This window comes from Giraffa tippelskirchi, chromosome 5, assembly GCF_054371585.1.
Source record: "Giraffa tippelskirchi isolate mGirTip1 chromosome 5, T2T-mGirTip1v1.2.pri, whole genome shotgun sequence".
Taxonomy (NCBI): Eukaryota; Metazoa; Chordata; class Mammalia; order Artiodactyla; family Giraffidae; genus Giraffa; species Giraffa tippelskirchi.
Window position 1 is genome coordinate 101,400,720 of NC_137279.1, and position 26,530 is coordinate 101,427,249.

General features: G+C 46.0%; 2 protein-coding genes, 2 long non-coding RNA genes and 1 other non-coding gene across 6 annotated transcripts in view; 3 read left to right on the forward strand and 2 right to left on the reverse strand.

Moving 5' to 3' along the window:
- Window positions 1-12,726, forward strand: LOC145504753 (NBPF family member NBPF4-like). 2 transcript variants are annotated; one of them, XM_081486064.1, is made up of 6 exons: window positions 1-223; window positions 702-753; window positions 1,544-1,710; window positions 5,220-5,447; window positions 7,452-7,651; window positions 11,590-12,726. In XM_081486064.1, the coding sequence occupies exons 3-5, from the start codon at window positions 1,545-1,547 to the stop codon at window positions 7,640-7,642; spliced, it is 585 nt and encodes a 194-aa protein (XP_081342190.1). In that variant the 5' UTR covers window positions 1-223; window positions 702-753; window position 1,544; the 3' UTR covers window positions 7,643-7,651; window positions 11,590-12,726. The 2 variants fall into 2 exon arrangements, with proteins under 2 accessions (XP_081342190.1, XP_081342188.1); XM_081486062.1 differs by lacking the exon at window positions 1-223 and having other exon boundaries at window positions 562-753.
- The window catches only part of LOC145504747 (NBPF family member NBPF20-like), a 532,650-nt gene that overhangs the window by 322,878 nt on the left and 183,242 nt on the right, over window positions 1-26,530 (forward strand). The window lies entirely within an intron of this gene.
- LOC145504780 (uncharacterized) lies at window positions 8,583-19,230 on the reverse strand. Its single transcript, XR_014052478.1, has 3 exons — window positions 16,730-19,230; window positions 16,068-16,292; window positions 8,583-9,006 (listed from the first exon to the last, which is right to left on the reverse strand). It is a non-coding gene; the product is annotated as an uncharacterized LOC145504780 (long non-coding RNA).
- Window positions 18,333-26,530, forward strand: part of LOC145504784 (uncharacterized) — a 21,826-nt gene continuing 13,628 nt past the window's right edge. The window contains exons 1-2 of the long non-coding RNA XR_014052482.1: window positions 18,333-19,296; window positions 23,196-23,309. This is a non-coding gene — a long non-coding RNA (uncharacterized LOC145504784). The remainder of the gene's footprint in view (window positions 19,297-23,195; window positions 23,310-26,530) is intronic.
- LOC145508171 (U1 spliceosomal RNA) lies at window positions 21,867-22,031 on the reverse strand. The gene has a single exon (XR_014055424.1). It is a non-coding gene; the product is annotated as a U1 spliceosomal RNA (small nuclear RNA).

Genomic DNA, 26,530 nt, shown 5'->3' on the forward strand with positions numbered 1-26,530 from the left:
GACTCCAATGCAATGTCTCTTCTTGCCCACAATGCTCCCATCTCCATACCCAAGTGTCCCTGGAATTTCTGTGCCTTTCCAGAGGCGCTAACAGCCTTAATGATTTGTTGCTTCCCTGGTGTCACTGCTGTCATCCCCGGTGTCTGTCTCCTCTAAATTGCTTGTCTTAGCAAACCAAGCATCTGGACCCCAGGATGCAAAGAGCCCTCCCATCACCTTGCTTGTATGTTTCTGCAAAGCACGGCAGAGCCCTGGCATTTTCCCACCCCATGAATGACTGAAGGTTCCGTGTAACAACTAGGATTCATGTGATTCTAGGTTTTGTTCATTCCACTCATCATTCTGCTAAAGTAGTCAGCTTATGATGAGAAAGGCCTGAGTATGACAATATTCTGCTCGATTGCTGTGGGCTATTCCCCAGACTCTGTGGGGAAGATGAATCTTGAACTTTTTACTCAGACTTGGAAGAGGATACTGTGGTGAGAATCTACCAGGGAAGGGAGATCTGGCCTGATGGCTCTGAAAAGCAAGCCAAGGAGAGTCTGAGAGATCCAACTTGAGGCATCTGGCATATCCTCCTTAAATAGCCTGTCATCGCAGTGCTGATATTGTCGTCCCCATGGCAGTATTGGACAGTGGATTATTAATTTACACAATGAGATCTGCTAAGTGTTTCTCAACTTGTCTGAATTTATCCACAGAAAATCTTGCTGATCTGGAGGACAAGGAAGATCAAGACATCATCTGTTCTAGGTAACTATGGAGAAACATGGGTCTGACATCAGTGGTGACATTTGGTCATCTCACATGCAGGGGAATCAGAAAGCGCTGAACATGCCTATTTCTTCCATTCAGACAACCACAAATTGTCCCTGGAACAAGGTTGTCTGTTTTCACCCTTCATGAATCCCTCTCAATGATAGTAACTTGCAATCAGTTGAAGCAGGGCTACTGATCAGCCACAGGATTTCTTGGACTCCTCTGTTCTCTCCTTCTTATGAAAACCAGCATGCGATACTTATCTGCCTCTGTCTTTAGTGTTATGACCTTGGCAGGTATTTCATGACAAGGTAGTATCTAGGAAACAAAAATTCATGTCACATTGCAGTATTAAAAATATTGGTCTTGGAGACAAGATTTCCAGGAGTCCATTATGATGCCAGAGCTGGTATTCATTTGGATGCAGCATGTAAATTTCAACAAAACTTATGGTGTATTTGAAGTCACCTTTATGTTCTGAGGACGTGTGTGACATGACTGTGTGTCCTGGGGTGGCTCATTTTCCTCCTGAGCTCATTTCTTCTCTGTGCTCAGAGCATCTCATGCTCACTCTCCTTCACTCTCTCTCCCTTTCCCTTTGCAAGCGCCTTCAGACCCCAGATGGGAGTTGTGGGTGGGGGGGATTGTTATACCTCCTTTAAGGGGACTCCCCATTTGTTTTCTGCAACCTCTCCCTTAACCCTCCCACCAAAACCAGCTGTGGCTCTAGGTTGACTAATCCCTCTTGTTTAACCATCTGCTCTCCCAACCCCTCAAATCTCAGTATGGATCAGCTCGTGGTAGAAGAGAATGAAGTCCAGCCGGACTCACTGGATGAATGTTACCTGGCTGCTTCTAGTGGCCATCATCTGACAGGTTCCTGTCATCCTTATAGAAGTGCCTCCTTCCCAACAGAGACAAGAGAAGATTTCTTGGATCTAGGTGTAAACGGTGAGTACTCCCAGACAGGTTCCTAGGCTCAGGTTGATTAGAACTGTGTTCTCAGTTTCAATTTTTAAAAGGCATCTCGAGCCTTTGCATTCTTCTTGCCCCAGGCTGCCGTCTGTCACCTGAACTTATCTCATCAGCACAGGCTTCTGGTATCACGTCAGACCAGAGAGGGCAAGTGGAGGGATCAGGGCAGAATCTCAGCTACCACTGTCTCACCTGCAGGAATTTGTGTAACAGAGCTCTTTTGATCAAGATAAGAATCCTTGTAGTCATGACATTTTGTTGCGAATTTTATTTCTTGAAGTTTCTGGCAAGTTCTCTGGCTTTTCATTCATGATTGCAATCTGCTCCATATTTGTAGCATGTTCTATTGTTCCCCAGCTCTAGATTCTTACCCCTGGGCTGCCAAGCTCCCTCTGAAGCATTTAGATACTAGCTCCTGAACATCAAATCTGCCTATGCCCTGTCATTTCCATGAAGCCAAGTATCTGTCTCTGTTGTTCCATCCTCAAGAGACACCCTTGTGTTTCATCCTTTGTGCAGCCAAAAGGAGTCTTCCACGTGCGGGTTATAGTTTCAATGTTTTATGCAATCTCAGTGGCATAACCGCATGGAAACTATCCATAACCTGTGTATCTGATAGGGGTATTGAGCTAATTTATGAGCCAGGTCCCCTTGGGTAGCAGTTCGTAGGGTATGGAAATGAAAACCTAGTATGAAATCCTTCTTGAGCTATTTTTTGACTTTTTCTTTAGGAGAAGTATTTTTATTGTTAGGACTTTGATTCATAAGATCATCTTGATTTCTTATTTCTCATTCTTCCCTGAGGAGCAGAGAAGCAAAGGCTTTCTCAGGATCACAGTAGTTCGCAAACCCGAAAGGGAACACACAGTTATTGTGCCCCTGTTGCCTGCCATGCTCCTTACTAAGTGAGCTCCAAGCGCACTACACCCCATTCAGCCCTCCCAGGCACCCTCTCAGGTGCCTGTGGTGTCTCATAGCGGAGCCGAGGGCGCTGAGGATCAGCAAGGTCCCTTCACTTGCCCCAGACTCCTGGCCACTGGCGGGTGGGACACTGACCTCTCCTGGGCCTGACTCCCTGGCTCAGGCTGTGTCCTCTCCTCTCAGTAGTTGGACCATCCGTGACTAAGAGAGGATGTTGCTCACCTTTTCCTCTTTGCCCCGACCAAATGATTTGCAGCTATGTTAATCTTCAACATCAAGTTGCCAGAGGGCTGCAGAGAACCCCTGTGGTCCCTCACTCAGACCTGCCAGCTCCCTATCCCTCTGTGCACTCTGTCCTGAGAGCAGAGCCAGCGGCTCCTCCAGCCCCTCCAGGTGGAGCCACAGCTCCACGGGGCTCTCTGGAGAATCAGCCAGGGTGAGAGTCCACACCTGTCCCCACCTCCTGCCCCCAGGTCACCTGCTGTCACGATGGGTCCAGGGACACCTTGAATTTGGCTGTGCTGAAGCCATTAAAAAACTGTGGAGCTCTATCTCAGAAACACTGACAGCCGGGTGTGGGTTCCTGTGAAGGGGATGAGTGAGGCTCAGACATGTGTCTCAGAAGTGAGATGTCAGTGATACGGCCCAGTCCTGCGAGTCCATTGTACACAGTGGGCCGGGAAAGGCCAAATCCCCACAGATGGATTGAGATGGATGAATGGAATATCTAAACTATACAGGGATCCATCCTGTGTCTTGAGTTTCATGATAACCTGAGTCCAGTGTGGATAGCTATTATGCAGCCATGTGGGTACAAGTAGTCAGGTCTACCCCATCCTCTCTGTACAAGGAGAAACCCTGCAGAAACAACACAAACACCTGATTTTTAAATTACAACTTGATCTTCTATTGGAGGACTTTCCCCACACTAACAATATTGGGCAGAATTGTTGATGTTGGATAAAATGTTCGGTTATTTTATATTCTGTCAATGGAAAGAATACTCAAAGCATAGGTCTAATAAAACCCATTCTCAAGAAAAGACAAAGAAAATTAGATGATGAAGTTACACAACGATAATTAAAAACAATCCTAGACATTGATTCAAAATAACATTGGAGAATGAGGGGATATGTAGTTTTGACAGTTCTTTCAAACACCAAATTTTATACGAGGATTTACCCTTTACCCAATATGAATTATCCTAAAATCTGATCAAGTGTCCTAAAATAGGAGGATGAATGATTAATGAACTTTGCCTGATGGAAATATGAAGGGCACACCAGACTGAGAGAAGTGCTTTTGGAAAAAGCCCCGGAAGCTCGCAGAGGCTCCTGGTGCAGGGCTGGGGTCAGAAAGGGGCCAGCCTGAGTCCTGGGAGGATTTGCAGAGGGAGTTGTGGGCAGTGATGTTGCAGAAGAAAGAGGGACTAGAAGACAGGAGCACTGGAAAGGCGAGTGAGGAGGTTAGATCTGTGGAGCAGAGAAGGGAGGATGAATTTCCATCAACTGAGGAACATGTGATAAAACAGGATTGGGGGGTGATAAGACAGGTGACCTTTGAGAGCGTGGAGAGGACTGAATCAGAGAAAACAGTTAGAAGGAGGTTGGATGAATCTTTGAGGAGAGTCAGACACAGATGCTGTCTGGAAGACTTAAGAGATAAGAGATCCATGAGAGACAGTTAAACAAACCTTGTTGAGGGTGCAGATGCATCAGCAGGAGGTGAGAGGAGAGCCCCACAGCAATGTAGAGCAGGCCCTGGCGGCTGTGACCTCACATGAGCCTGACCTGGACCTGAGGAGGGTACTTGATATCTTTGGTTAGCCCGCGTTCTGAGACTATGTCCTCATTTCACAGTAGAAATAGAAACAGATTTCATTAGGAGCACTGTCCAGGCACCAGTGGAGGAACGTGTATTGAAGGAGTATACATTGTGTCTCTCTCTAAAGAGACACAGGCGTGTTTCCAAGAGGGTCTCAGACCTCTTCTCCACTAGTCCTAGCTGCTAATACCATGCACCCCCCAGTCTGCTCCATGTGGAATAGATTTTCTTCTATATATACATGTATGGTTGAGTGAAAGCAGAGGCAAAAATTTCAAGCAAGGAAGTTCAAAAGGGTCTGGCGTGTACTCTCTCTTTCAGCTCAAATTCTAGTAGTACCTGAAGCCTTCAGGCCATATGTCTCTCCCTGTTCTTTTATTCCTGTGGGCAGATATCAACAACTCTTTCTCCCCCCATGCCTAGAGGCTTGTCTAGATCCTTTTCTCTAGGTTACAAGACGGAGGCTAAGAACAGAATACGAGGCTTGACCTCCTGTGTCACCCAAACCCTCTAGACTCAAGTGTCTGATTTCTCATTTCAAGAAATTGCAGCCTGGCACCTGCCTTCTCACCACCCCAGTCACAGCCAGAAATATGGCATCTTCTTCACATCGATGTCTGCCTTTGTTGTCTGGGTTTCTGGGTGGTTTCACTCATGGGCAAGGACGGTAGAAATGGGTGTCCAGAGAGGACTTAGCAAGGAAAAGCTTCCACTGGTCCTGAACCCTCCTTTCTTTTCAGGTGACCCCTGGGTGGACTGTCACCAGGGGCCTGTGAGTTTCCCAGGGTCAGAGGTGCAAACTCCACAAGCACAGCTTCAGGAAAGCACCCACGTGACCAATTGTCTGCAGCGGCAGCTGGACCAGCACTTTGACTGTGGTGACAGCAAAGCCATGCTTGGTCTTTCTTCCACCACCCAGGGCTTTCCCACCAACCCTGATTCTGGAAACCAAGGACCACTCTTTCTGGGTAAGAAAGAAAAGGGGATTCGAAAGCTCTGGTCCATGTACTGGTCATCACACAGCTGTGGGTGAAGGAGGCAGAGGGCCTCTCCCATGCCCGCTGTCGGCCCAGTTGAAACCTGTGACCCTCTACCAGAATGAGGTGAGCAAGAACCTGGGCCTCAGGAGCAGCTCAGCCTCAGGCCCTGGTTCTGCATATTCCTGCTTGTTTAACTGAGCCACGTTGTTTATCTTCCTAGGTATTTACCTCTCTCGTCCCTCATCTGAACACTTGAAAAATTCTCTCCTTTGCATGATTGTTGGGAATTGTAAACAGCATAATGTCCAGAGTGTCTGATTCACTAAAATTTGTTTGATAACCACTATGAATATAGAATATCTAAGCGTTGTGTCTTTCTGGTGCTTTAACACTTACAAAATCATTGCACAATGGTTGTTTCCTCTATGGTAGCATAGGCTTTATGGTCTACCCTTTCTCTAGACCCCATCTTCCCTTGCTTTCTCAGAAAGGTAGCTTGGCAATGTTTTCCTCTTCGTTCAACATGTGTCATCAAGGCGATTTACTCCTGTTGGGTGCTCTCAGTAACAGTGTATTAGCAACATTCAGTAGGAGTGTAAACACTGGCCCTGCAACTCAGTCCCATGTTTGCTTTTCATATCCAATTGATTTTCCTCATTGTACCTTCATTTTAGAATAAAGGGCTACCCTCATTTCTGAAGTGCACCCACCTGTCCCTTTTACGATACTCCATTTAAGTCCTTCTCTCCACTCATCTCCATGTCCGTCTCCTAGTTTTCCTCTCCTCTGGGTCCACATCTGTTCAAATTTCCTTAAAAGAGCTTTCAGACCCTCACATCCATTTCATCTGGGACGTATTCATCCTTACCCTCCATTGCTCTCCACATCGTCCCCTGGACCCTGACTCGACCTGGTGCTCATCCCTCAGGCTGTGGCCTCATCTGAGGAATAAGGAGAGACCCATGTCCTCAGGTAGAGGTGAGATAAGAAGGAGACGCCTTGTGGCAGCATGGAGAGTCTCAAGGAAAGTGCCCAGGGAGGGCCGGGATGCAGAGCCTGACAAGAGCCACTAGGTCTTGCGGTGTTTCTTGTCTTCTCTTCCCTCTCGTGTCTCCTTTTCTTGTGCTTGGCCTCCCACATTCTCAGCCAAGACTGAACCTCACTGGCTCGGTCACTCTGTTTCCTGCTCACCTCCCACGGAGTCCTGAGCATAAACCCAGGCTTCACAGCAGATTTTGCAGCAAAGGGTAGTTTTAATGCCCTTTACTTTCACACCCCTCCACACTGTGGCTCCCACCCACTGCTCATATCTCCTAGTTCCTGTCACCAAACAGAGCTTCTTGCTCCTTCTTCTTATTTTTCTATTTTGTTTTCCAAGTTCAACTTATCAGGAAGCCAATAGAATGACCCATTCAATAGCTCCAATCCTTCACTCATTTATTCCATCACAAACACACTCACTTGTGAGTCTTCTTCCATTTTTATCATATCGTCTATGTCTTATTTAAATTATATATACATATCATATGTAGTGTGTTTACATATATATGAAGTCTATATTCATGCACATTAAAAATCCTTCCAATTTACACTTCCCCACTTCTTTTCTCTCATGAGGTTTTCCTTCAATTTTGACTTTGCTTCATCTCTTCCCAGCCAACAGTGCAAACTGCATCCTGTAGGAGTTTCTTGCCTTTGTCTTTTCTACCTAGGAATTTCTGTTGTCATCCGTTTTATTCTTCTTGGCTCATTTTTGGCATCCGGAAGCATGTTTGCCCTGTGGCACACTTAACAATCCTGGGTAGTATAAGGAAGATCAGCAAAAAAGAAAATATAAAACTATCCCCATTGTCTTCACCTACCCATGGGCTTTCAGATGGCCTTTCTTGTTCCTGGACACTTTCTGTACCTGATGTCCTCCTTGGGTGAAGGAGTAAGTCTTCGTAAATCATGATTAACAATGGATCCTGTTGGTTGTGGTTTTATCTTCAGAGCTGGATGCTTCCATCAGAATGAAGAACCCTCCCAAGCTGGAAGGTGAGGGCGCCGCAGCAGGCGCACACGTGCATCCAGTGTGTAGCAAGATGAAGTGCTTAAGTGTCCTGAAGGAGAAGATTATCAAAAGAAAACTGCTGTTTGGCAAGTGGAGACTGGCATGCAGATTCCCTGGCCTTCAAGCTTAGGGAACAATGGTAATTCCATGTACTTCTACCTTATGCTCATTATCTGTTGTGGCTAAATCTCCCACTAATTGTTCTCTTCCTCATTTGTTCACTCAACAGCTGACACTACCTCTGTGTGGTCTTTCCTCTCTTTTCCATGGGGGCTGCCACCCTGCAGTGCCCTTCCATCTCAATCTCCTCTTTCCACTCGGACCTCTACTGTTTTCCCACTGCTGCCATCCTCATATTCCCTCTGACCTTTCCTATTAGCCACAAGGAAGCCCAGATCCGTGGTCCTCCTCATCAGAATAGCAGCATTTAAGCCACTGAAAACATTGGCCTTAAATCACACACATGCTTGGTTTCTTCACCTTACTTTCCCTGCCCCTGCCTCCAAGTCCACTGCCTCTTTCTTTCAGGATCGTGTCTTAAGGAATCACTCGCATGTGAGTTGGCTTCTGGAGGAAAGTAGCTAGGACAGCCCTTAACCCTCAGCTTTTGCACCTGAATAAGAAACACTGGAACTGAAGGAAAAGGCCTTCATTACTAAAATAAGATAAGACCCTGGGTCATAGGTAGGAGTGCTGCACTCACCTGAGTCATGACTCCCCACAGCCTCTGATAGGCAGAACTTTGCTAATGTGCAGGGGACTTGCAGGAACTCCCTGGAGCTGGCATTAGGTGGAGGACAGTAAATGGCTCCCTAAAGGGACTTTGGGGGAAAGGAGATACAGAAGCCAGGTTTTCAAAATACATAGGGCATGAGATGGACAGGTATTCAGACCTCTCCAGTTTACTCACATGATTCCTTCTCCATATTAGTAAAAGCCCAGAAAAATGAGCTGAGTTGAAATCTGAGGCCAGGGAATGTAGGACAGCATTGTACTGAATTAACTTTGGGCCACGTTTATGAAGACCCAGGGAGATACATGCGAATAAAGATAATCATTGCTTCAGACAATGCAATTGAGAAAGCCAATTATTTATATGCGAGTAACAGAGAAAGACCAAAACATCTTTAGGGCCAGTGGAGAGAAGTCCATGTTGGATTAGAAGGAGAAAATAAAAAGACTGGTGTGAAATAGTGTAGGTGGTCTAGTGTGTAGTTCTAAATCATGCTGTTGTAAAATGAAAACGGGTTGAGTTTTGAGGTAACATGGATGCCTACACCCAATCCATTGAAATTCTGATTTTAAAGTTCTGGGGATGAGCTTTGGATATCAAAGCTCTGCTAATATGCCTCAAGGATTAGAAGGACTGTGGATCTGATAGGATATAAGGAACCAATATGGCAGTGGCCTATGAGTGGCTGCTTCCTCAAAAAGCTGAATAGTAACAAGTAAGGGAATTTGCATTTTTCTCTCAACAGAACTGTTTTGTAGAGCCTGGAGAAGAGAAAAGAGAAAAAAAGAGACGTAGATAGTTAAGTTAGATATATAATCTCTCTGTTTGGATTCAAGTTTCTCACAATTTTTATAGTAAAAGATACAATAAAACAAAGAAAAAAACATTACATAGACCCCAAAGTATAAAATCAACCCCCACCTTGCCACAAGAATAAAATTTAGTGTTTCCTTTTCTACTGTTAAAATGCCACATGCAGTTAGCTATTCACTAAACTTGTTTCACAGACTACTAACTGGCTCAGAACAGCAGATTCGACAAGTTATTTTTCATGGAATCTATCCTTTATGCAAAAGCCCCATAATGAATATTAGGCCTTATCCTGCTATATTGATCCTTTGACATGCCCTTCTGTCAGTTCAGTTAAGTTGCTCAGTTCTGTCCAAATCTTTGCCACCCCATGGACTGCAGCATGCCAGGCTTCACTGTTCATCACCAACACCCAGAACTTGCTCACATTCGTGTCCATGGAGTCGATGATGCCATCCAACCATCTCTTCCTCTCTTGTCCCGTTCTCCTCCTGCCTTCAGTCTTTCCCAGCATCAGGGTCTTTTCTAAGGAGTCAACTCTTCACATCAGGTGGCCAAAGTATTGAAGCTTCGGCATCCGCATCAGTCCTTCCAATGAATATTCAGGACTGATCTCCTTTAGGATGGACTGGTTGGATCTGCTTACAGTCCAAGGGACTCTCAAGAGTCTTCTCCAACACCATAGTTGAAAAGCATTAATTCTTCAGCACTCAGCTTTCTTTATGGTCCAACTCTCGCATCCATACATGACTACTGGAAAAACCGTAGCTTTGGCTAGATGGACCTTTGTTGGCAAAGTCATGTCTCTGCTTTTTAATATGCTGTCTCAGTTTCTCATAACTTTTCTACCAAGGAGTAAGCGTCTTTTAATTTCGTGGCTGCAGTCACCATCTGCCGTGATTTTGGAGCCCAAGAAAATTACATCTGTCTCTGTTTCCATTGTTTCCCCATGTCTTTGCCATGAAGTGATGGGACCAGATGCCATGATCTTCTTTTTCTTGAATGCATAGTTTTAAGCCACCCTTTTCACTCTTCACTCACTTTCATCAAGAGGCTCTGTAGTTCCTCTTCGCTCTCTGCTAAAAGGGTGGTGTCATCTGCATATCCCAGGTTATTGATATTTCTCGCGGCAGTCTTGATTCCAGCTGTGCTTCATCCAGCCCAGCATTTCGCATGGTGCACTCTGGGTATAAGTTAAATAATCAAGGTGACAATATACAGCCTTGACATACTCCTTTCTCAGTTTGGAATCAGTCCATGTTCCATGTCCCGTTCTAGTGATGCTTCTTGACCTGCATACGGGTTTCTCAGGAGGCAGGTAACGTGGTCTGGTATTCTCATCTCTTTACGAATTTTCCATAGTTTGTTGTGATCCACACAGTCAAAGGCTTTGGCCTAGTCGATAAAGCAGAAGTAGATGTTTTCCTGGATGTTTTTCTATACACCAGCATAAAATACTAGTAGAGACTCTTTCTTTGAGAAAAGTTTGAGGAAAAGTTGATGAGAATTTAGGATAACTAAACTGAACCCTCTTTCACTTCAGAGTTTTATTTGTGTAGATGTCAAGGATATTCCTAGAAATGCCTTAAGGAAGATCCAGCATGAAATCACCTCCATAGCATTTTGGTGTCCATGGGATGCAAATGGGTTGAGACACAGTGACACTCCCTGCTCTCTTTTCGCTAATTTTATTTTGAGTTTCCCCTTTCCATTCATTCATTCCTCAGTCATTCCTTTCCATTCATTCCTCAGTCTCTTTGGAGCTGGATTTCCCTGGAAAGCCTTATTCCTGCCCAGGAGGATGACCAAACAGCCTCTATTAACTGTTGACTCCTCCAGATTGGAGCTTTTCCCCTTCTCCTCTCCCTTCCCGCAAATATATAGGAAGGGCCTGTGGCCTGGGTTGTCAGTAACAAGTCATGTGGTTTTGGATAGTCCTTAGACCCTTGAAAACCTAGCTCCTCCTCTGTAAATTATGAAACTGGACTTGGATACATTCTGAGGTCCCTATTGGTGCTCACATTCCAGGAGTCTCCGGTAGCCTGCTTCTCCTCCTCAGAAGGCGGGGCTGCAGAGGTAAGAAGAGGGTGTCTTTCTCAATTGAGGATCCTCTGCTCCCATAGCAGTCTGTTTCTAATTGTGTTTGAGGGATGCTCAGCACATCCATCCCTGAACGTGTGGGAAAGCATACAGATGAAGGGGATTCAAGAGTGAAATGACCGTTGAGTATTGAGTGGTAGGGATCCAGATGAGGCTCTGAAGAAGCTCTGAGCTGAGATATCCCCAAGCACAGGTGGGGTGAGGACAAGGGTCCTTAGATGCTGCACCACAGGCTAGGTGAAAGTTCAGGGAGGTATTCCTTCGAAATCATGGACCTCACTTTCCTCTCCAGCCAGCCTGTGGCTCTCCCTTCAGCTCGTCCTGTCAACAGGAGCTCTGTCTGCCCCTGGCCCCAGTCACCATGTTGCCATCCCTCCAGGCTCAGCAGGATCTAACAAAGACTCACATTTCTTCTCTCTGTCTGTCTTTCACAGATACCAATTACGTTAGGAACTAAGAAAAGATATCGTCAATTTGAGAAACCACACTATAATATGTACCTTTTCCATTTGATGAAAAAAAAACTCAACCACAGCAACTCAATTTCAACCTCAGCAACGCCAGAGGGATCCTTTCCTGAGAACGAACGTCCCAACCAACGACCACTCTCCACACTCCAAGGGACAGAATTGATGGGAGTAATCCCAGTCATCAGCCTCCGCATGTAATCCTCAGTAAGGTGATCGATGCTTTGATGGACACACAGTTTGGAAAGACCTTAACTCTTGCTCTTCTAAATATTCATCCTCCACACACCAGCATGGGAACAATTAGAAGAAGACAACATATCAACCCGGTCATTCTTTGCCACCGGATGGACTGTGCTCAAAGCAGACAGCATTTACTATACATTGTTCTTGCTTCAAGTGTTTATCCTGTGTTTAATATTGAGGTAGATACCAGATAACTGCAGAATTTAGACTTTGAACCAGACAACTGGCCTGTCTTTTTTCAAACAGTCGATGTTTGCCCCAAAAAGACAACCACAAAAAGGAGACGAGATGTTGTAGGTTCCAAAGGACTGAAAAGATTGTGTTCCTGTATTTCTTTAGTCCTTTGGAACCTCAAACATCTCCTCACCTTTTTGTAGTTGTCCTTGATGGTCGTGACATTGACTTGTTTGCAGAGGATTGGTCAGTTGTCTACTCAAAGGTCTACCTTTTGCAGTTGTCTGATCATTTCCTCATGATTAAATTCAGGTAAACCCTGTTTGCCAAGAACACATCTAGCACATGCTGTGTGCTTCCTAGCGCAGCCTGTTTGGAGGTTAAGAGTGTCCACTTTACCTGTCTCCACGATTATTATTTTAACATTGAACACTGTTATGCAGAGGCTGATAAGATCTGTTCATTGAAAAGGCAGATTTTGTGTCTGTAATGAGTAATTTGATTAGTGGGCTTTTGAGAGTGTATGAATATCGTATTCTATGGTGCTCCTTCTGTAAAAAGTTTACCATCCTTTATTGGTCCCTGATGTGTGTCAATTTCATATCTGTGGTATAGCCAGCATTGTGCTATGGAAAAGACAATCCCTACCCCTAACATATTATTAAAAATATTTTTGAGTTTCAACTTAAGCTCATGCTTTTTTAAAATTCAGTGTTATAATCCATTATTTTCTTAAATGTATTCTTAATTGGAGGCTAACTGCTTTAGAATGTTGCGTTGGTTTCTGCCATACAACAATGGGAATCAAACATAAGTATAAATATGTCCCCTCCTTCTTGAACCTCCTTCCCACCCCTCTCCCATCCACAGTCCACTATTAACATGATTGATTTTATTCATATAAATACTCTTGTTTCTCATGTGCCGTGCTGTGCTTAGTTACTCAGTTGTGTGCGACTCTTTGCAACCCCACGGACTGTAGCCCGCCAGGTTCCTGTGTCTATGGGGATTCTCCAGGCAAGAATACTGGAGTGGGTTGCCATGCTCTACTTCAGGGGATCTTTCCAACCCAGGGATCGAACCCAGGTGTCCACCATTTCAGGCAGATTCCACCAGGAAAGCCCAAGACTACTGGAGTGGGTATCCTGTCCTTTCTCCAGGGAATCCTACAAAACCAGGAATCGATCCGGGGTCTCCTGAATCGCAGGCAGATTCTTTACCAGCTGAGCTACCAGGGAAGCCCCTCTGTTTCTCCCTATTCAGTTTTGTATCTTAAACACCTCTCGCATCTTTTAATCTATGTTTACCATTTGTAGTAGATTGTATCTTCTGTGTTTCTTTCTCTGTTATTTTATTTTATTTGTGTATGCATATTTGTTTGTGTCTGTGTGTTTTGCTTGGGATTTGGAAGGCCTGGTAGCTAGTTAGTGCACTAAAATTTCTGACACGTTAGTCCTTTAGTATTTTGTCTCATTTCTAATATTTAAAACATTTTAAATGTTATCTATCAACATCAACTTTTTACTACCGTGAAGATCAAGGACATTGTTCTGCTTTTTCCTTCTGTCTTACCCTTTATATACTGTATTTTTCCTAGCTTTTTTTTTTTTTAATGTGCTAATTGGTAGGATAGAGGTAGGAGCTGGAGGAGGGGCCCACTGGGTCCTTTCGACCCCCTGGTGGCACAAGATGGCTGTCCCACTCTGGGAGTACTAGCAGCCTCCCTGCAGAAGTTTGAGGGTGTACCTAGGCTGCCCCCAGGGCAGGGCCCACGACACAGTGGCTTAAATCTACAATCACATATATTCAGTGATGACCAGATGTACAAAACCCATAGTTTCCTGTCAATTCTTGATGAGCAGAGTTTGTCTTTAAAGATTTCTCATGATGGACTGAGGATTCCTTAAGTTTGATATGTTTAATACTTGTTTTCTGTTGCTTTAATACAGCACAGACAGCTTGGCTAAATATAAAGAACTTGTCCACAATGAGTTCTATTGACTTTTTTAAAAAAATAATGTTTACTTTATAAGTTCTGCTGAGATGCAGAATGTAAATTGATTTTTCTTCACTGAGGGCAAAGGGTGGTCTGGAGCTTCAGGACCATTTTTCTTTTTCAAAAAAAGTCTCTCAGCTCTACTAGGATAGGTCTTAGAACTGACCGTTCCAGGTCTATTTCCCCTAGGTCTCTATGACTTTCTCTCTGATCCTTTCTCACTATCTTTTGTTCATTTCTATTCTGTTTGATGCTTTCATTTTTCATGCAGTGTCCCTGATATGTTTCGATAAATATGTTCTCTATGTACCTTGTCATTTAGCCTTTTTTTTTCAAAGGATTTTCTTTACCTTCAATTTTTTAAATCTCTGCCAGTTCCAATTTCTCATTTCTTCTTTCCTGCGCACTTGTATCTCACGTTCTGTGTTTCTTACATAAAATACTGAAGTTTTTTCCATGTGTATGTATCTTTGAATGCTTTGTTCAGATCAATTCAAAATATGGATGCCATTTTACATTTTCCAATGTGTTTTGATTGATTTTGAGGCAATCTTTTCATTTGCTGAAATTTTTGACTCTCATTTTACACTTTTTTCTTCTGTCACCTTGGAAGAAATGTCTGCTCTATAGTTTTCATTTTCACATGACTAGGTTACCTGAATGAGAAACAGTTGTTCCAGGTCAGAAGGGATTAGTGCTGTGAGTGGCTTAGCTGATTTCTTTGTTCTAGGTCTGTCTTGTGCAATTACTCTAGCAGAGTTAAGGCTTGGGGGAAAGGCATGGTGTGTCTCTTGATTTGGGGATTCTGTTTCTTCCAGTAGGACCTTTAATTTCTGCCAGTTGCACCATTCTTTTTTCATCACCACGAGTGTCCAAAGGATGCTCCCTTCAGCTTGGTCTCACACCTGATCCCAGTAATTGTGCCTCCTCAAGATTGTCACCCTCTGGTTCTCTGCACTGTTGAACCCCTTCCTATCAATTCCCCAGTCACCAGAGCTAGAGCCAACCAGGTCTCAGACATCCCCCTGAGTTTATCCACATGCTCTTTCTGTGAGTTATTTTACCTGAGCTCTGTCGGGAGTCCTCCTCCGTGCCGTGCTCTGCCCTATGTGCAGGGTGTTTGTTGATCCCTCCGCTGCTGTGTGCCTCCCAGACCCAGCTGAATACAAACCAAGTCCTGTCCACAGTGTTCTCTGGTCCCTGGTTGTTTGGCGCAGGGTTTTGAATGGTGTCCTTGACTCTCTCTGTTAGTCCCTAGCCCTTGGAATTGTATGTTGAGAGATTCAGCTGCTATTATTCTAGGTGGACCTGTGTTCTCCTATCATTCTTTTTCAAATCTCAAATTTGAATAGTACACAAAATAGACACAACAGAACCCTCCCATCTTTGTCAAGCATGGTCTACAATTACCAGCTTATACTGTCGTACTACAATCCATGCACTTACCTTTTCCTGTCTTTTTAAAAGGAAATCTCAGACATCATGTTTCATCTATAATTATGTCTGCGTGTTTCCCCTAAATGAGAACTCTTTTTGAAAGTATATCATCACGGCATTATAATCATAAATTAATTCAAAATCTTTAATATCATGAAAGACTATTCAAATGTTCCATTGTCTACCATGCAGCATTTTTTCAGCTTATTTGATCACATAGGTTTTTTTTTTTTTAATTTCTTTCTTTCTTTATGGCCGCCCTGGGTCTTCATAGCGTGGCGCAGGGTTTGTCTAGCTGTGGAGAGGGGGAGCCACTCTCTTGTTGTGGTTTGCCGGTTTCTTGGGCTTCAGGAGTTGCTGCCCATGTGCTCAGTTGTTGCGGCTTGTGGGCTTCGTTGCCCCACAGCATGTGGGATCTTCCTGGACCAGGGATCAAACCCGTGTCCTCCGCACTCCTAGGCAAATTCTTAACCAGGGAAGCCCCCCTCCTCCATTATTGTTTCTACGTTAGTATTCTTTTTTGGAGGCAAATAAAGTCCACAAAGTATAATCACTAAGATAAAGCATTTAAGTCTCTTACATGTATGCTTACCTTCAATTTCTTCTTTCCTTCCTCCCTTCCTTGCTCTCTCTCTCACTCACTCTCCATCTCTCTTGGTCTATTGCTGTCCTGATTTCCGCTTTAACTCATTCATTTGTTGAAGAAACGGACTTGGTTTTTCTGTAGCATTCCCACAGTCTAAATTGTATACTAGGTACTTTAATAAATGTTTCTCTCCTTCATTCTTCCTTTTTGGTGGTAGAATATAGAGCAGTGCTGTAATGTAACAAAGATGCAAGTCACACACGTAGTTTAAAATTTTCTAGCAACCACATTGACAACTAAAAAGTATAAGAACACAATAATGGAAAAATAATCTCCTACATAGCTGAGAATGCTATATATACTTTAAAGGAAATATGGGGCTTCCCAAGAACTCGCCTACCAATGCCGGAGACACAAGAAACGCAGATTCAATCCCTGGGTCACGAAGATCCTCTGGAATAGAAAATGGCAACCCACTCCAGTATTCTAGCCTGGGACATCCCATGGACAGAGGAGCCTGGCGAGATATGATCCATGGGCCCAAAACAGTTGGATAAGACTGAGCGACTGAGCGCACACACAAAGGAAATACAATTCTACCAATGTTTTCAAGTTGTGTTTAATAGAAAAATATTGTGCATGTCTCCAACTTTTAAGGTTACACTCACATGAATTATAAATTAAAATCCAGGTCCTCCGTCCTACTCCTTTGTAACTATTTGACAGCCATATGTCTAGTGGTCCCTAGTTTGGACCTGTAGATGCAGAGACTGATGAGATTCACACTTGCAGTCCTAGCAAGACTTCTTCAGAAGTGGTGTGCACTCTCTGAGGAGGAGGCCCATCAAGTTCTGTGTGTTTCTTCAAATAGTATTACCAGTCCTTTCAGTTCAAGACTTCTCAATCCATTAACTGATTATGTGGCACTAAGTGGTGATATTGCATCATCATGTAGTATTTAACTGGAATACTTGCATGAAAAGAAACTTCTCCTAAAGACCAAATACTATGTAGTTACTTAGTGGTAGCTTCTGTAAAGAAAACTGCAGCTTAATGAGCATTTCCCCAAGAATCCTCTGTGGTCACCGATTCCTTTATTTCTTTTTTACCCCTGTGTGCTAATATGAATTCAAACTTGCAAACACCGTGAAGTAGTTCAATTCATTGCAATATAGCTCTTACCAATACTCCAATTATCTCTCTTTTGGCAGTGAACGTGACTTTAAGCTGGCTCCTCAATTCTTTTGAAAAGTTTCTAATAGTATTTGAGACCTTTCTTGATAACAGTATGAAGAGGTGCTTCTCTTTTATCCTGAAGATTTTCTGCTCCTCACCTGGACTCAGTCATTTTTCTAAGAATCTCTGGTTTCTGTTTGTGCAAAATGTTATTCCCAAATCCAATTGTAACCTTAAGATGCTTACTGGATTTGGTTGATTTCTAGGCGTTTGCAGTGGACAGAGCTAGGAAATACATACTCATCTTTGTATGAATGTACATACTCAAATTCAGAACGTCAGGCTTTACTGAATGTTTATCTTTCATCTGACTCTTTTCCATACACCAGTGTTTTTGTGTTTAAGGGCACTGGGAGTAAAGGAAATACAAGATTTCATACCATCTCCTTTGCTTATCCCCACATCATTTGGAATAAGAAAAATTTATAAAAAAAAAAAAAAGAATAAATACCAACAATGCCAATAATAACACAATTAAGGAAAGAGTTTGTTTTTGAAATTTTGTAACTGTTCCAGGGTACGTATAAATTATTGTTTTATAGTTCTCATCCATATGGTTGTTCCACAAAAGTTACATCGTGTTTCCAATGTCTAGAAGTGACATTTAAAACATCAATTTTATAATGATAGAAAGTGAATGCTGTTTCCAACTCAAATCTAACTAAATAGTCTGTATTCACTATTCTAGCCCTATAAGGTCTGCAAATGTCTCAAAGGCCTGGGTGGAACTGGGTGAGCGACCCCTGATCTCAGACGCTGGAATACACTGCCCAGACTCTTCTTCCTGGCTGAGTTTGGGATGAAAGGCCAAGATTTCCTGGAGTCAAGGTTCAAGTCTTAGCCTAACAGCGGTTTTTCCTGTCCAAAGGAGACTTAAGAGCGAGAAGTTCTGGAACAGGATCAATCAAAACTGCGAATAATAGGGTACCTGAATAAAATATAGTACTTCCCATTCAGGTCTGGAACCCCGCCCAGAAAGCTGTCACCCTGGCTGGTCAATGACATCACAGCCCCCGGACCATTATTCACAGGGCCAAGACGTGCGGTCCGAAGCCCCCTCGTGGGGCAGGACTCAGTGGGCGCAGCTTCTGCCTTTTACCCTAAGACCCAGGGTGACCCGACAGGGGGTGGCAGTGGTTCGGTCGCCGCGCCCTCTGTTGGCGGGGCCGGGCCTCCGAGGACCATTGAGCGGCAGAGCCGCAGGGTCCTGCGGGGACGCCAGGGGCTGGTCCCCCGCCCCGCCCCCTCCATTGTCCACAGGTCTGCGCCTCTCAGAGCAGCAGGTCTCAGATCTCGACTGCTGAGGGGGAGGTGGCAGATCACGGGGGCCCAGGGCCTCCTTCGCGGGACCTAGGCGTTCTGGTCCCGAGAGCAGAACGAGTTGGGAGAGGGCGGGGGCCGGGCCTCCGAGGACCATTGAGCGGCAGAGCCGCAGGGTCCTGCGGGGACGCCAGGGGCTGGTCCCCCGCCCCGCCCCCTCCATTGTCCACAGGTCTGCGCCTCTCAGAGCAGCAGGTCTCAGATCTCGACTGCTGAGGGGGAGGTGGCAGATCACGGGGGCCCAGGGCCTCCTTCGCGGGACCTAGGCGTCCTGGTCCCGAGAGCAGAACGAGTTGGGCGCTGGGGCGGAAGAGTAGGTCCACTCAGCGCGCATCTGAAGCGCGAGTTCGCTTTCAGGGGGAGACTGAGTTCCGGCTGCGCCAGTAAAAGACTCTGCGTGCGGCCTAAAGAGAAAGGTCCCAGCGAGACTCGAACTCGGATCGCTGGAGTCAGAGTCCAAAGTGCTGACCACTACACCGTGGAAACACGACCTTCTCGCTCTCCCGCCGCTGAGCCGTGTGGCTCTCAGCCGCGCGGTCCCAGGACCTCCTCCCTCCCGGCGCTCTCGTCACTCCGCCGCCTGCCGCTTCCTCCACGACGCCAGGGGGCGCCTGACTCGCCGGCCGGCGGCCGTCTCTACAGCTTTGGACATGGTGGAATGGGAGGAGACCCATTCCGGGTGAGCGACGGGGAGGGGCTTTTAGGCCTCCCCCAAATGCATCTGCTCTGCCGGCATTTCTAGAGTTTTCTGCCCTGAGGTAAAATTCCCGCCAGGAAAAAAAAAAGTCCCTTCCCTCTTTGCAAGTGTCCTCTTCCCGCTGCCCTGAGAACTCTGCACGTCCTCAGAAGAGCCTTTGAGGTTTCGTGGGATGTCCCATGCCTGGTACCCCAGGTCCAAGGGTAGACTCGCGGGCCACCACCGGCTTTGTGAGGAGACATGACCTTTGCTCTGGTCGGAACCAGACCAGAAGCCAGGGATCCGCCTTCCCAAACCGTTGCACCATGCCGGTGGAGGAACTGCGAGCCCAAATGAGTTAGGCACAAAGAACGGTTTACAGCAGTAACAGGACTGTTCAAATGTGCCAAATTCTGTAAGCGTTGAGCGGTGCAAAGTATGGGTCTGTTTTGTTGTTCAGCCGCTCTGTCGTGTCCGACTCATTTCGACCCCACGGACTGCAGAACGCCAGGCTTCCCCGCCCTTCACCACCTCCCAGACCTTACTCAAACTTATGTCCACTGAATTGGTAATGCCATCCAACCCTCTCATCCTCTGTTGTCCTCTTCTCCTCTTGCCTTCAACCTTTCCCAGCACCAGGGTCTTTTCTAGTGAGTTGGCCCTTCGCACCAGGTAGCCAAATTATTGGAGATTCAGCTTCAGCATCAGTCCTTCTAATGAATATTCAGGACTGATTTCCTTTAGGATTGACTGGTTTGATCTTGCAGTCCAAGAGTCTCCTCCAACACTCCAGTTCAAAAGCATGAATTCTTTGCGCTCAGCCTTCTTTGGGCTTCCCTGGTGGCTCAGAGGGTAAAGCATCTGCCTGCAATGCAGGAGACCTGGGTTTGATCCCCAAGTCGGGAAGATCCCCTGGAGAAGGAAATGGCAACCCATTCCAGTACTCTTGCTTCAGAGGAGCCTGGTAGGCTACAGCCTGTGGAATGGCAGAGTCGCACAGGAGTGAGCAACTTCATTTCTTCTTCTTTATGATTCAACTCACATCCATCCATGACCACTGGAAAAACTATAGCTTCGACTAGAGGGACGTTTCTTGGCAAATTAATGTCTCTGCTTTCTAATACACTGTCTAGGTTTGCAGTAGCTTTTCTTCCAAGGAGCTAGCGTCTTTTAATTTCATGGCTGCAGTCACCCTCTGCGGTGACTTTGGAGCCTAAGTAAAGAAGTCTGTCACTGTTTCCCTCGTTTCCTCCACCTGTCACCAACTGATTTGAAAAGACCCTGATGCAGGGAAAGATTGAGGGCAGGAGGAGCAGGGGACGACAGAGGATGAGATGCTTGGATGGCATCACCGAATCTATGGACATGGGTTTGGGTGGACTCTGGGAGTTGGTGGTGGACAGGGCGGCTTGGCGTTCACGGGGTCGCAAAGAGTTGGACACCACTGAGCGAATGAACTGAACTGAACTGATGGGACCAGATATCGTGATTTTTGTCTTTTGCATGTTGAGGTTTAAGCCAACTGTTTTCACTCTCGCTTTTTCTGCTTTCTGCCATAAGGATGGTGTCATCCGCATACCCAGTCTTGTACTTTATATGATGTACTCTGCACGTAAATAGGCTGACAAGATACAACCTTTGAGGTACCTCCTGGACTCATTGGAAAGGACCCTGATGCTTGGAAGGAAGGTTATGACCAACCTAGATAGCATATTGAAAAGCAGAGACATTACTCTTCCAACAAAGGTCCGTCTAGTCAAGGCTATGGTTTTTCCAGTGGTCACGTATGGATGTGAGAGTTGGACGGTGAAGAAAGCTGAGCGCCGCAGAATTGATGCTTGTGAACTGTGGTGTTGGAGAAGACTCTTGAGAGTCCCTTGGACTGCAAGAAGATCCGCCCAGTCCATCCTAAAGATCAGTCCTGGGTGTTCATTGGAAGGACTGATGTTGAAGCCGAAAATCCAATACTTTGGTCACCTCGTGCGACGAGTTGACTCATTGGAAAAGAGCCTAACGCTGGGAAGGATTGGGCGCAGGAGAAGAAGGGGACGAGAGAGAATGAGATGGTTGGATGGCATCAGCGACTCGGTGGACACGGGTTTGGGTAAACTCCGGGAGCTGGTGAGGGAAGGGAGGCCTGGCGTGCTGCAATTCATGAGGTCCCAAAGAGTCGGACACGACTGAGTGACTGAACTGAACTGATGCTGGGAAACATTGAAGGTGGAAAGAAGAGAACGACGGAAGCTGGGATGGTTCGAGACCCTCAGACACACAAGAACTAAATTAAGCTGGAATCGAGACCATCAGACACAGAAGAACTAAATTAAGCTGGAGGGAAGAGTGCCTGCACTGCTCAGCTGAACACTGCCACCTCGCGGACTGTAGCCTACAAGGCTCTCCCTTCCGTTCTTGAGCTTTCCCAAAGTACGGCATTGGAGCGAAATGCCATTTTTTATTCTAGAAAAATTTTTCCGAGGGTCTTCTGTATTACCGAGAGATGGTTTACTATCGCCTGAGCCCCGAAAAAAACACGCTCAAGTAGAAATCACTTCTATCGTTAAGACCGCAGTTACCAAGAGAAGGCGCGCACGCAGTCCCCCACTACCACAAATTACGCAGTCGCCTTTCCCCCCATTCGGGGAAATCGCAGAGGTCAACACACCCGCCGTAGAATGGGTGACTCTCGCTCTGGGAGAACCACCTTCGCGATCGTGCTATCTTCTCTGCCAGCTAAGTATGGAAAGTCTTGGCCGGCCGCCCGTACAGCCTCACACCCGTACACTTTCGCACACGCTCACTTTGCTATTGCCGCCATCTCTTCCGCCACCCTCCGCACCCCATCGTTTCTCGCGCCTCTCAGGCACTCCTAACAACTCTTCTAATAAAATTCAAGAGTATCTCGGAAAAACTTCCCACAACCGGCAAAATGGCAGGCCGGGAACTGTACCGCTTCCGCTGCAAATTTACATAAGCCCACCCCATTCAGGACCTGTAAGGCGGTTCCTCTCCTCCAACCCACGCCCTGTCCCAGGCCCCTCATCTCCCCTCCCACCCCTGCTGAGAGGACCAATGGGCAAGCCGGCTGCTGAAGGAGAAGGGACGTCATGATTCCCCACAGCTTAGGGAGCCCAGAAATCAGTGGAAACAGACCCTTTCTTCTTTAGTTGAGATGGAGGGGAATTTAGCCAGCCTCTTTGTATTCTTAACCTTTGTTCTGGGTGACACGCTGAGAATAGTAATTCTGTGGCCCTCTGTTATGCTGATCCAATTTTGTTTTAAGAAATAATAAGTTGTAAAACAATGGATGTAAATATATATTTGTAGGAACAAAATAAAGCGTGAGTATGTGTTATGTGTGTAGGCATATAGAGTCAGGGTGCTAACTTTCAAAAATGCACAGCGTGAGAGTTGTGAGTTCAAGTATTATTGGGGGCAAAATGAGGAGCTCAGGAGGCAGCATCTCAGATAGCTCTGAGAACTTGCTCCACAAAGGCAGGGGCGAAGGTCAGTGTATGTGTGATCTTGGTGAAGGGAGAGGACATGCATTCAAGTGCAGATGTTTTGCAGAAGGTTACTGCTAGTCGTGAGGATCGCATGTCACCGTGAAGGATTTTTGTGCTTTTCTAGGTACTAGGAGATATTTGGGTCATAAAATCGGCTCCTGAAAATACATCACTATCTGAAGACTTGTTCTGCCAGTTTTTCCCACAGCACAGAGTGGGCTCCTTTCGGCTCTCCACCCTGAACTCCTTTCAGGGGGTGTTGAAAATCAACAGCTGCAGCATTAAACCTTGTAAAGGTAGATGGCAAGTGGCAGTTTGTAGCTGCCAAGAGTTAGATCTCAAAGTTCTACTTGGTGCATTTTCTGTGCACCTTCTGACTTCATCCTCATGGTCTCCCAGGGGCCATGTTTTTCCTTTTCTCACCATACAGAATACAAAAGTGGAAGATTCTGAAAAAGAAGCTGATGACCCAAATAAGGGATAGAAAGATGACGTGTTTGCTTAAAGAATGAGGTTTGTTTGTTTTCTCTTACTGGGTAAGAGTGGGTTAGACCTGAGGGCAGGGAGTGGGAAGGCTGGAGAAGGCAACCAGCTTGCCTTTCAGACCAGAGACCAAGGAGTGGAGGAACTTGATCCTTGAAGTGCATTTGGCTTCAGGGGGAAGGGGACTAGCCTGGAGGGAGAATCTTGAACTCGGCACCCAGGTCACTTGCAGGAAGAACTGGCCTTTCTTTGAACAGCTGACACGACTCGTCCTGCACACTGACTTTAAGTATTCTTTACCCACCGCTGTCCACTGTAGGAGTTTCCTATTGCTACTTAATATGTTCCTACACACTTAGCGGCTTAAAACAACACACATTCATTATTTTCTGACTCTGGAGATCAGAAATCCAAGATGCATCTCCCTGGGCAGAAATCAAAGTGACAGTTGGGTTGTGGTGATTCTTCCTGGAGAATCTTTCTTTGCCTTGTCCAGCCTCTAGAAGATGCCTACATTCTACTCTCCTAGGCCCCTTTGATCTTCAAAGCTAGTTACAGCTGATCACGTTCTTCTCACAACACATTATTCTGACACCAAGTCTCCTTCTTTTGTCTATATGAACCTTTGTGTTTCCATGGAGCCCCCATCTCAAGATGCTTAATTTAATCACACCAACAAAGTCTCTTTTGCCATGTCAAGTAACATAATCACAAACTCCAGGGGCCCAGTTGTGGACATCTTTGGGGAAGCATTAGTCTACCACCACAGCCAGGCTCCAGAGTGAACACATTTCTGCAAGCATATCAGTCAGTGGTGGCTGCTCCATTCTGAAAGTGATCCAGGTGAAAGCAAGTCAGTCCACTGTTTCTGAGGGTCAGCAGTCAACAGCTGGGCCCTGTACTGAGGCATGTGAGTCAGAGAGAGAGAAGGAACATGTCTGTGGGGAGAGGAATCTGAGGACCCAGTGCCTGGGCAGTTCCCAGGGATCAGAGCTGAGAGCTGCAAATGCCTTCATGGGGGGAGGAGGCTGGGGAGGGTGTTAGGAGCTGAGTATATGTGTTTCCCTCCCCTCACCCCCCACACATTCATATCTTGGACACTAATCCCCAGTGAAGCTGTATCTAGGGAAGGAACTTTGAAGGATGTAATGAAATTTAAATGAGATCATAGCTTTGGGGCCCTGATCTGATAGGATGTATCCTTAAATGAAGTGATAGCAGAGAGCTTGGGCCCCTGCCCTACCCCAGCTCAAGCAACAAGGAAAGACCTTGTGAGGACCCAGCCAGGCCAGGACTATCTGCAAGCCAGGAAGGGAGCTTGCACCAGAAACTGAATTGCTGAGAAGTTCCAACCATGATCTTGGACTTCTCAGAACTGTGAGAAAACAGATTTCGGGTCAAGCCACCCAATCCATAGCATTTTTTCTTGAAGCCCAAGCTGACTAATATAGGAGGTCAATTAGTCATTGACCTAAGCAGCTTCTCCTACCTAGCCCTTTTTGGGATCTGCCCCAGTCTTGTTGATTCCCAGTAATTAGCACTCACCACCTGCTTTGCCTTTTAAAGCCTTATCCATGAGTTTCAAACAAGCAGTCATCACCCGGTTTGAGATTTCATAGCATATTTGGACATGACTGAGCACCTAAGCACAGCACGCAGCACAGCATAATTTGCTACATGCAGCAATGGCCTGCAACAAGGATCTTGGAGTTTCTTTTGAATGAGTTTGACATCTTCAAAAATAACAACCCAGAATGGCCTGGGACAGCTGGTCATTCTGCGGGGTGACCCAATACCCCATGTGGCCTGCATTTCCTCTTCTACCGGATGATTTCTATGCTCTGGACTCTCCACAACCGTAGACAAGGGTTTGGGTGCTGATGAAGAATCTGTGCCTAATTCTGCAGAGGCTCGGGGAAAAAGGAAAGAACTCCCAGAATCTGGGGGTGGGAGGGGGCGGGGGCTGAGAGGCTGCTCTTCTGTGAATAAAGAAGATTGGAGGATGTGAGAGCAGCTGGGGTGTGTGCGTGTGTGTGTGTGTGTGTGTGTGTGTGTGTGTGTGTGTGTGTGTGTGTGGATGCCCACTGTGTGTGTCCAGGATAAACTCAAGGGAAGTTCAAGAGAGGGCAGCTGCCATTCTGGGACCAGAGACTAGAGCACCTTGGCATTCAAGCTCTGCTCATCCTCCTCCTTATTCTGCCTCTGTTTTCCCTTCTCCTCCCTGTCCTCACTAGCACCTCACCAGTGTTTTATTGTTCTCACTCCTCCTCCCTCTTGCTGCTCCTCTTGGATCACTCCCACTACCATATCCCCCTCCCACTCCCACACAAAGCAGGCCAGCAAAGGAGAGGGCTGAGCAGTCTGAGAGGAAGATGAGGGAATCTTTTCCACCAGGCCGAGAAGCACAAATACATTTCTTTCTGGTTAGATTCTTGTCTGGAGGGGACGGAGTAAGATGGCTCCACCTCCCCAGGCAACTAAGGCAGCACAGGCCTTAGGTCAACCCCAGGGATAGGTGACCAAAAGTCAGGAGCTCTGGACGTGGATGGAGCACGTCTGGTTCTCAAGATCCCAGACAACTTAAAATGTTGGTGCCACCTTCTTTATAAGGCAAGTTCCACGGAAGGACCACATTTACCATCCTGGCTTTGTTTATGTAAGGGTGCATAGGTGCGTGTTCCTGTCTGACTCTTTTCTACCCCATGGACTGTAGCCCGCCAGGCTCGTTTGTCCATAGGACTCTCCAGGCAAGAATATGGGATTGGTTTGTTATTTCTTCCTCCAGGGGATCTTCCCAACCCAGGTATTGAACCTGTGCCTCCTACCCTGCATTGGCAGAAACCTGAGAATGTTCATAGTCCTCGTGTTCCTCCCTTTCCTGGATCTTTACCACTGAGCCACCAGGGAAGCCCTGGTAGTTTAGTAGTTCTGCCTTCTCCCTTTTCTATGGGTTTGTTATCTTCCCAAGCAGTGACCTTTCCTCTCACATCTCTTGCTTGAGGAGGCTAATTTAGAAATATCTCTTTGGTGTCTTTTTCCTTTTCCATAAACATTCTTTCATTCTGGACTTAATCCTTTTGAACCATATTCTGAATCTTCTATGATTATTCAGTAAGTATTTGTAAATAAAAATTGTTAATGTTGATCTGTTGACTCAACCAATCAACACTTAGGTTGGATCCAAACCCCACTCCATCCGCACAGGAAATGAGGCTCAGCAGTGGGTGCCCTGTGGACAGTCTTGGGGAAAC

Excerpts from the sequence above, each read along its gene's own strand:
- LOC145504753 (XM_081486062.1), top strand. The coding sequence starts at position 620 with ATGGCAGTATTGGACAGTGGATTATTAATTTACACAATGAGATCTGCT. Across the intron at positions 1,711-5,219 it reads CTTGGATCTAGGTGTAAACG|GTGACCCCTGGGTGGACTGT; the intron begins GTGAGTACTCCC and ends CTTTCTTTTCAG. Across the intron at positions 5,448-7,451 it reads CCAAGGACCACTCTTTCTGG|AGCTGGATGCTTCCATCAGA; the intron begins GTAAGAAAGAAA and ends TTTTATCTTCAG.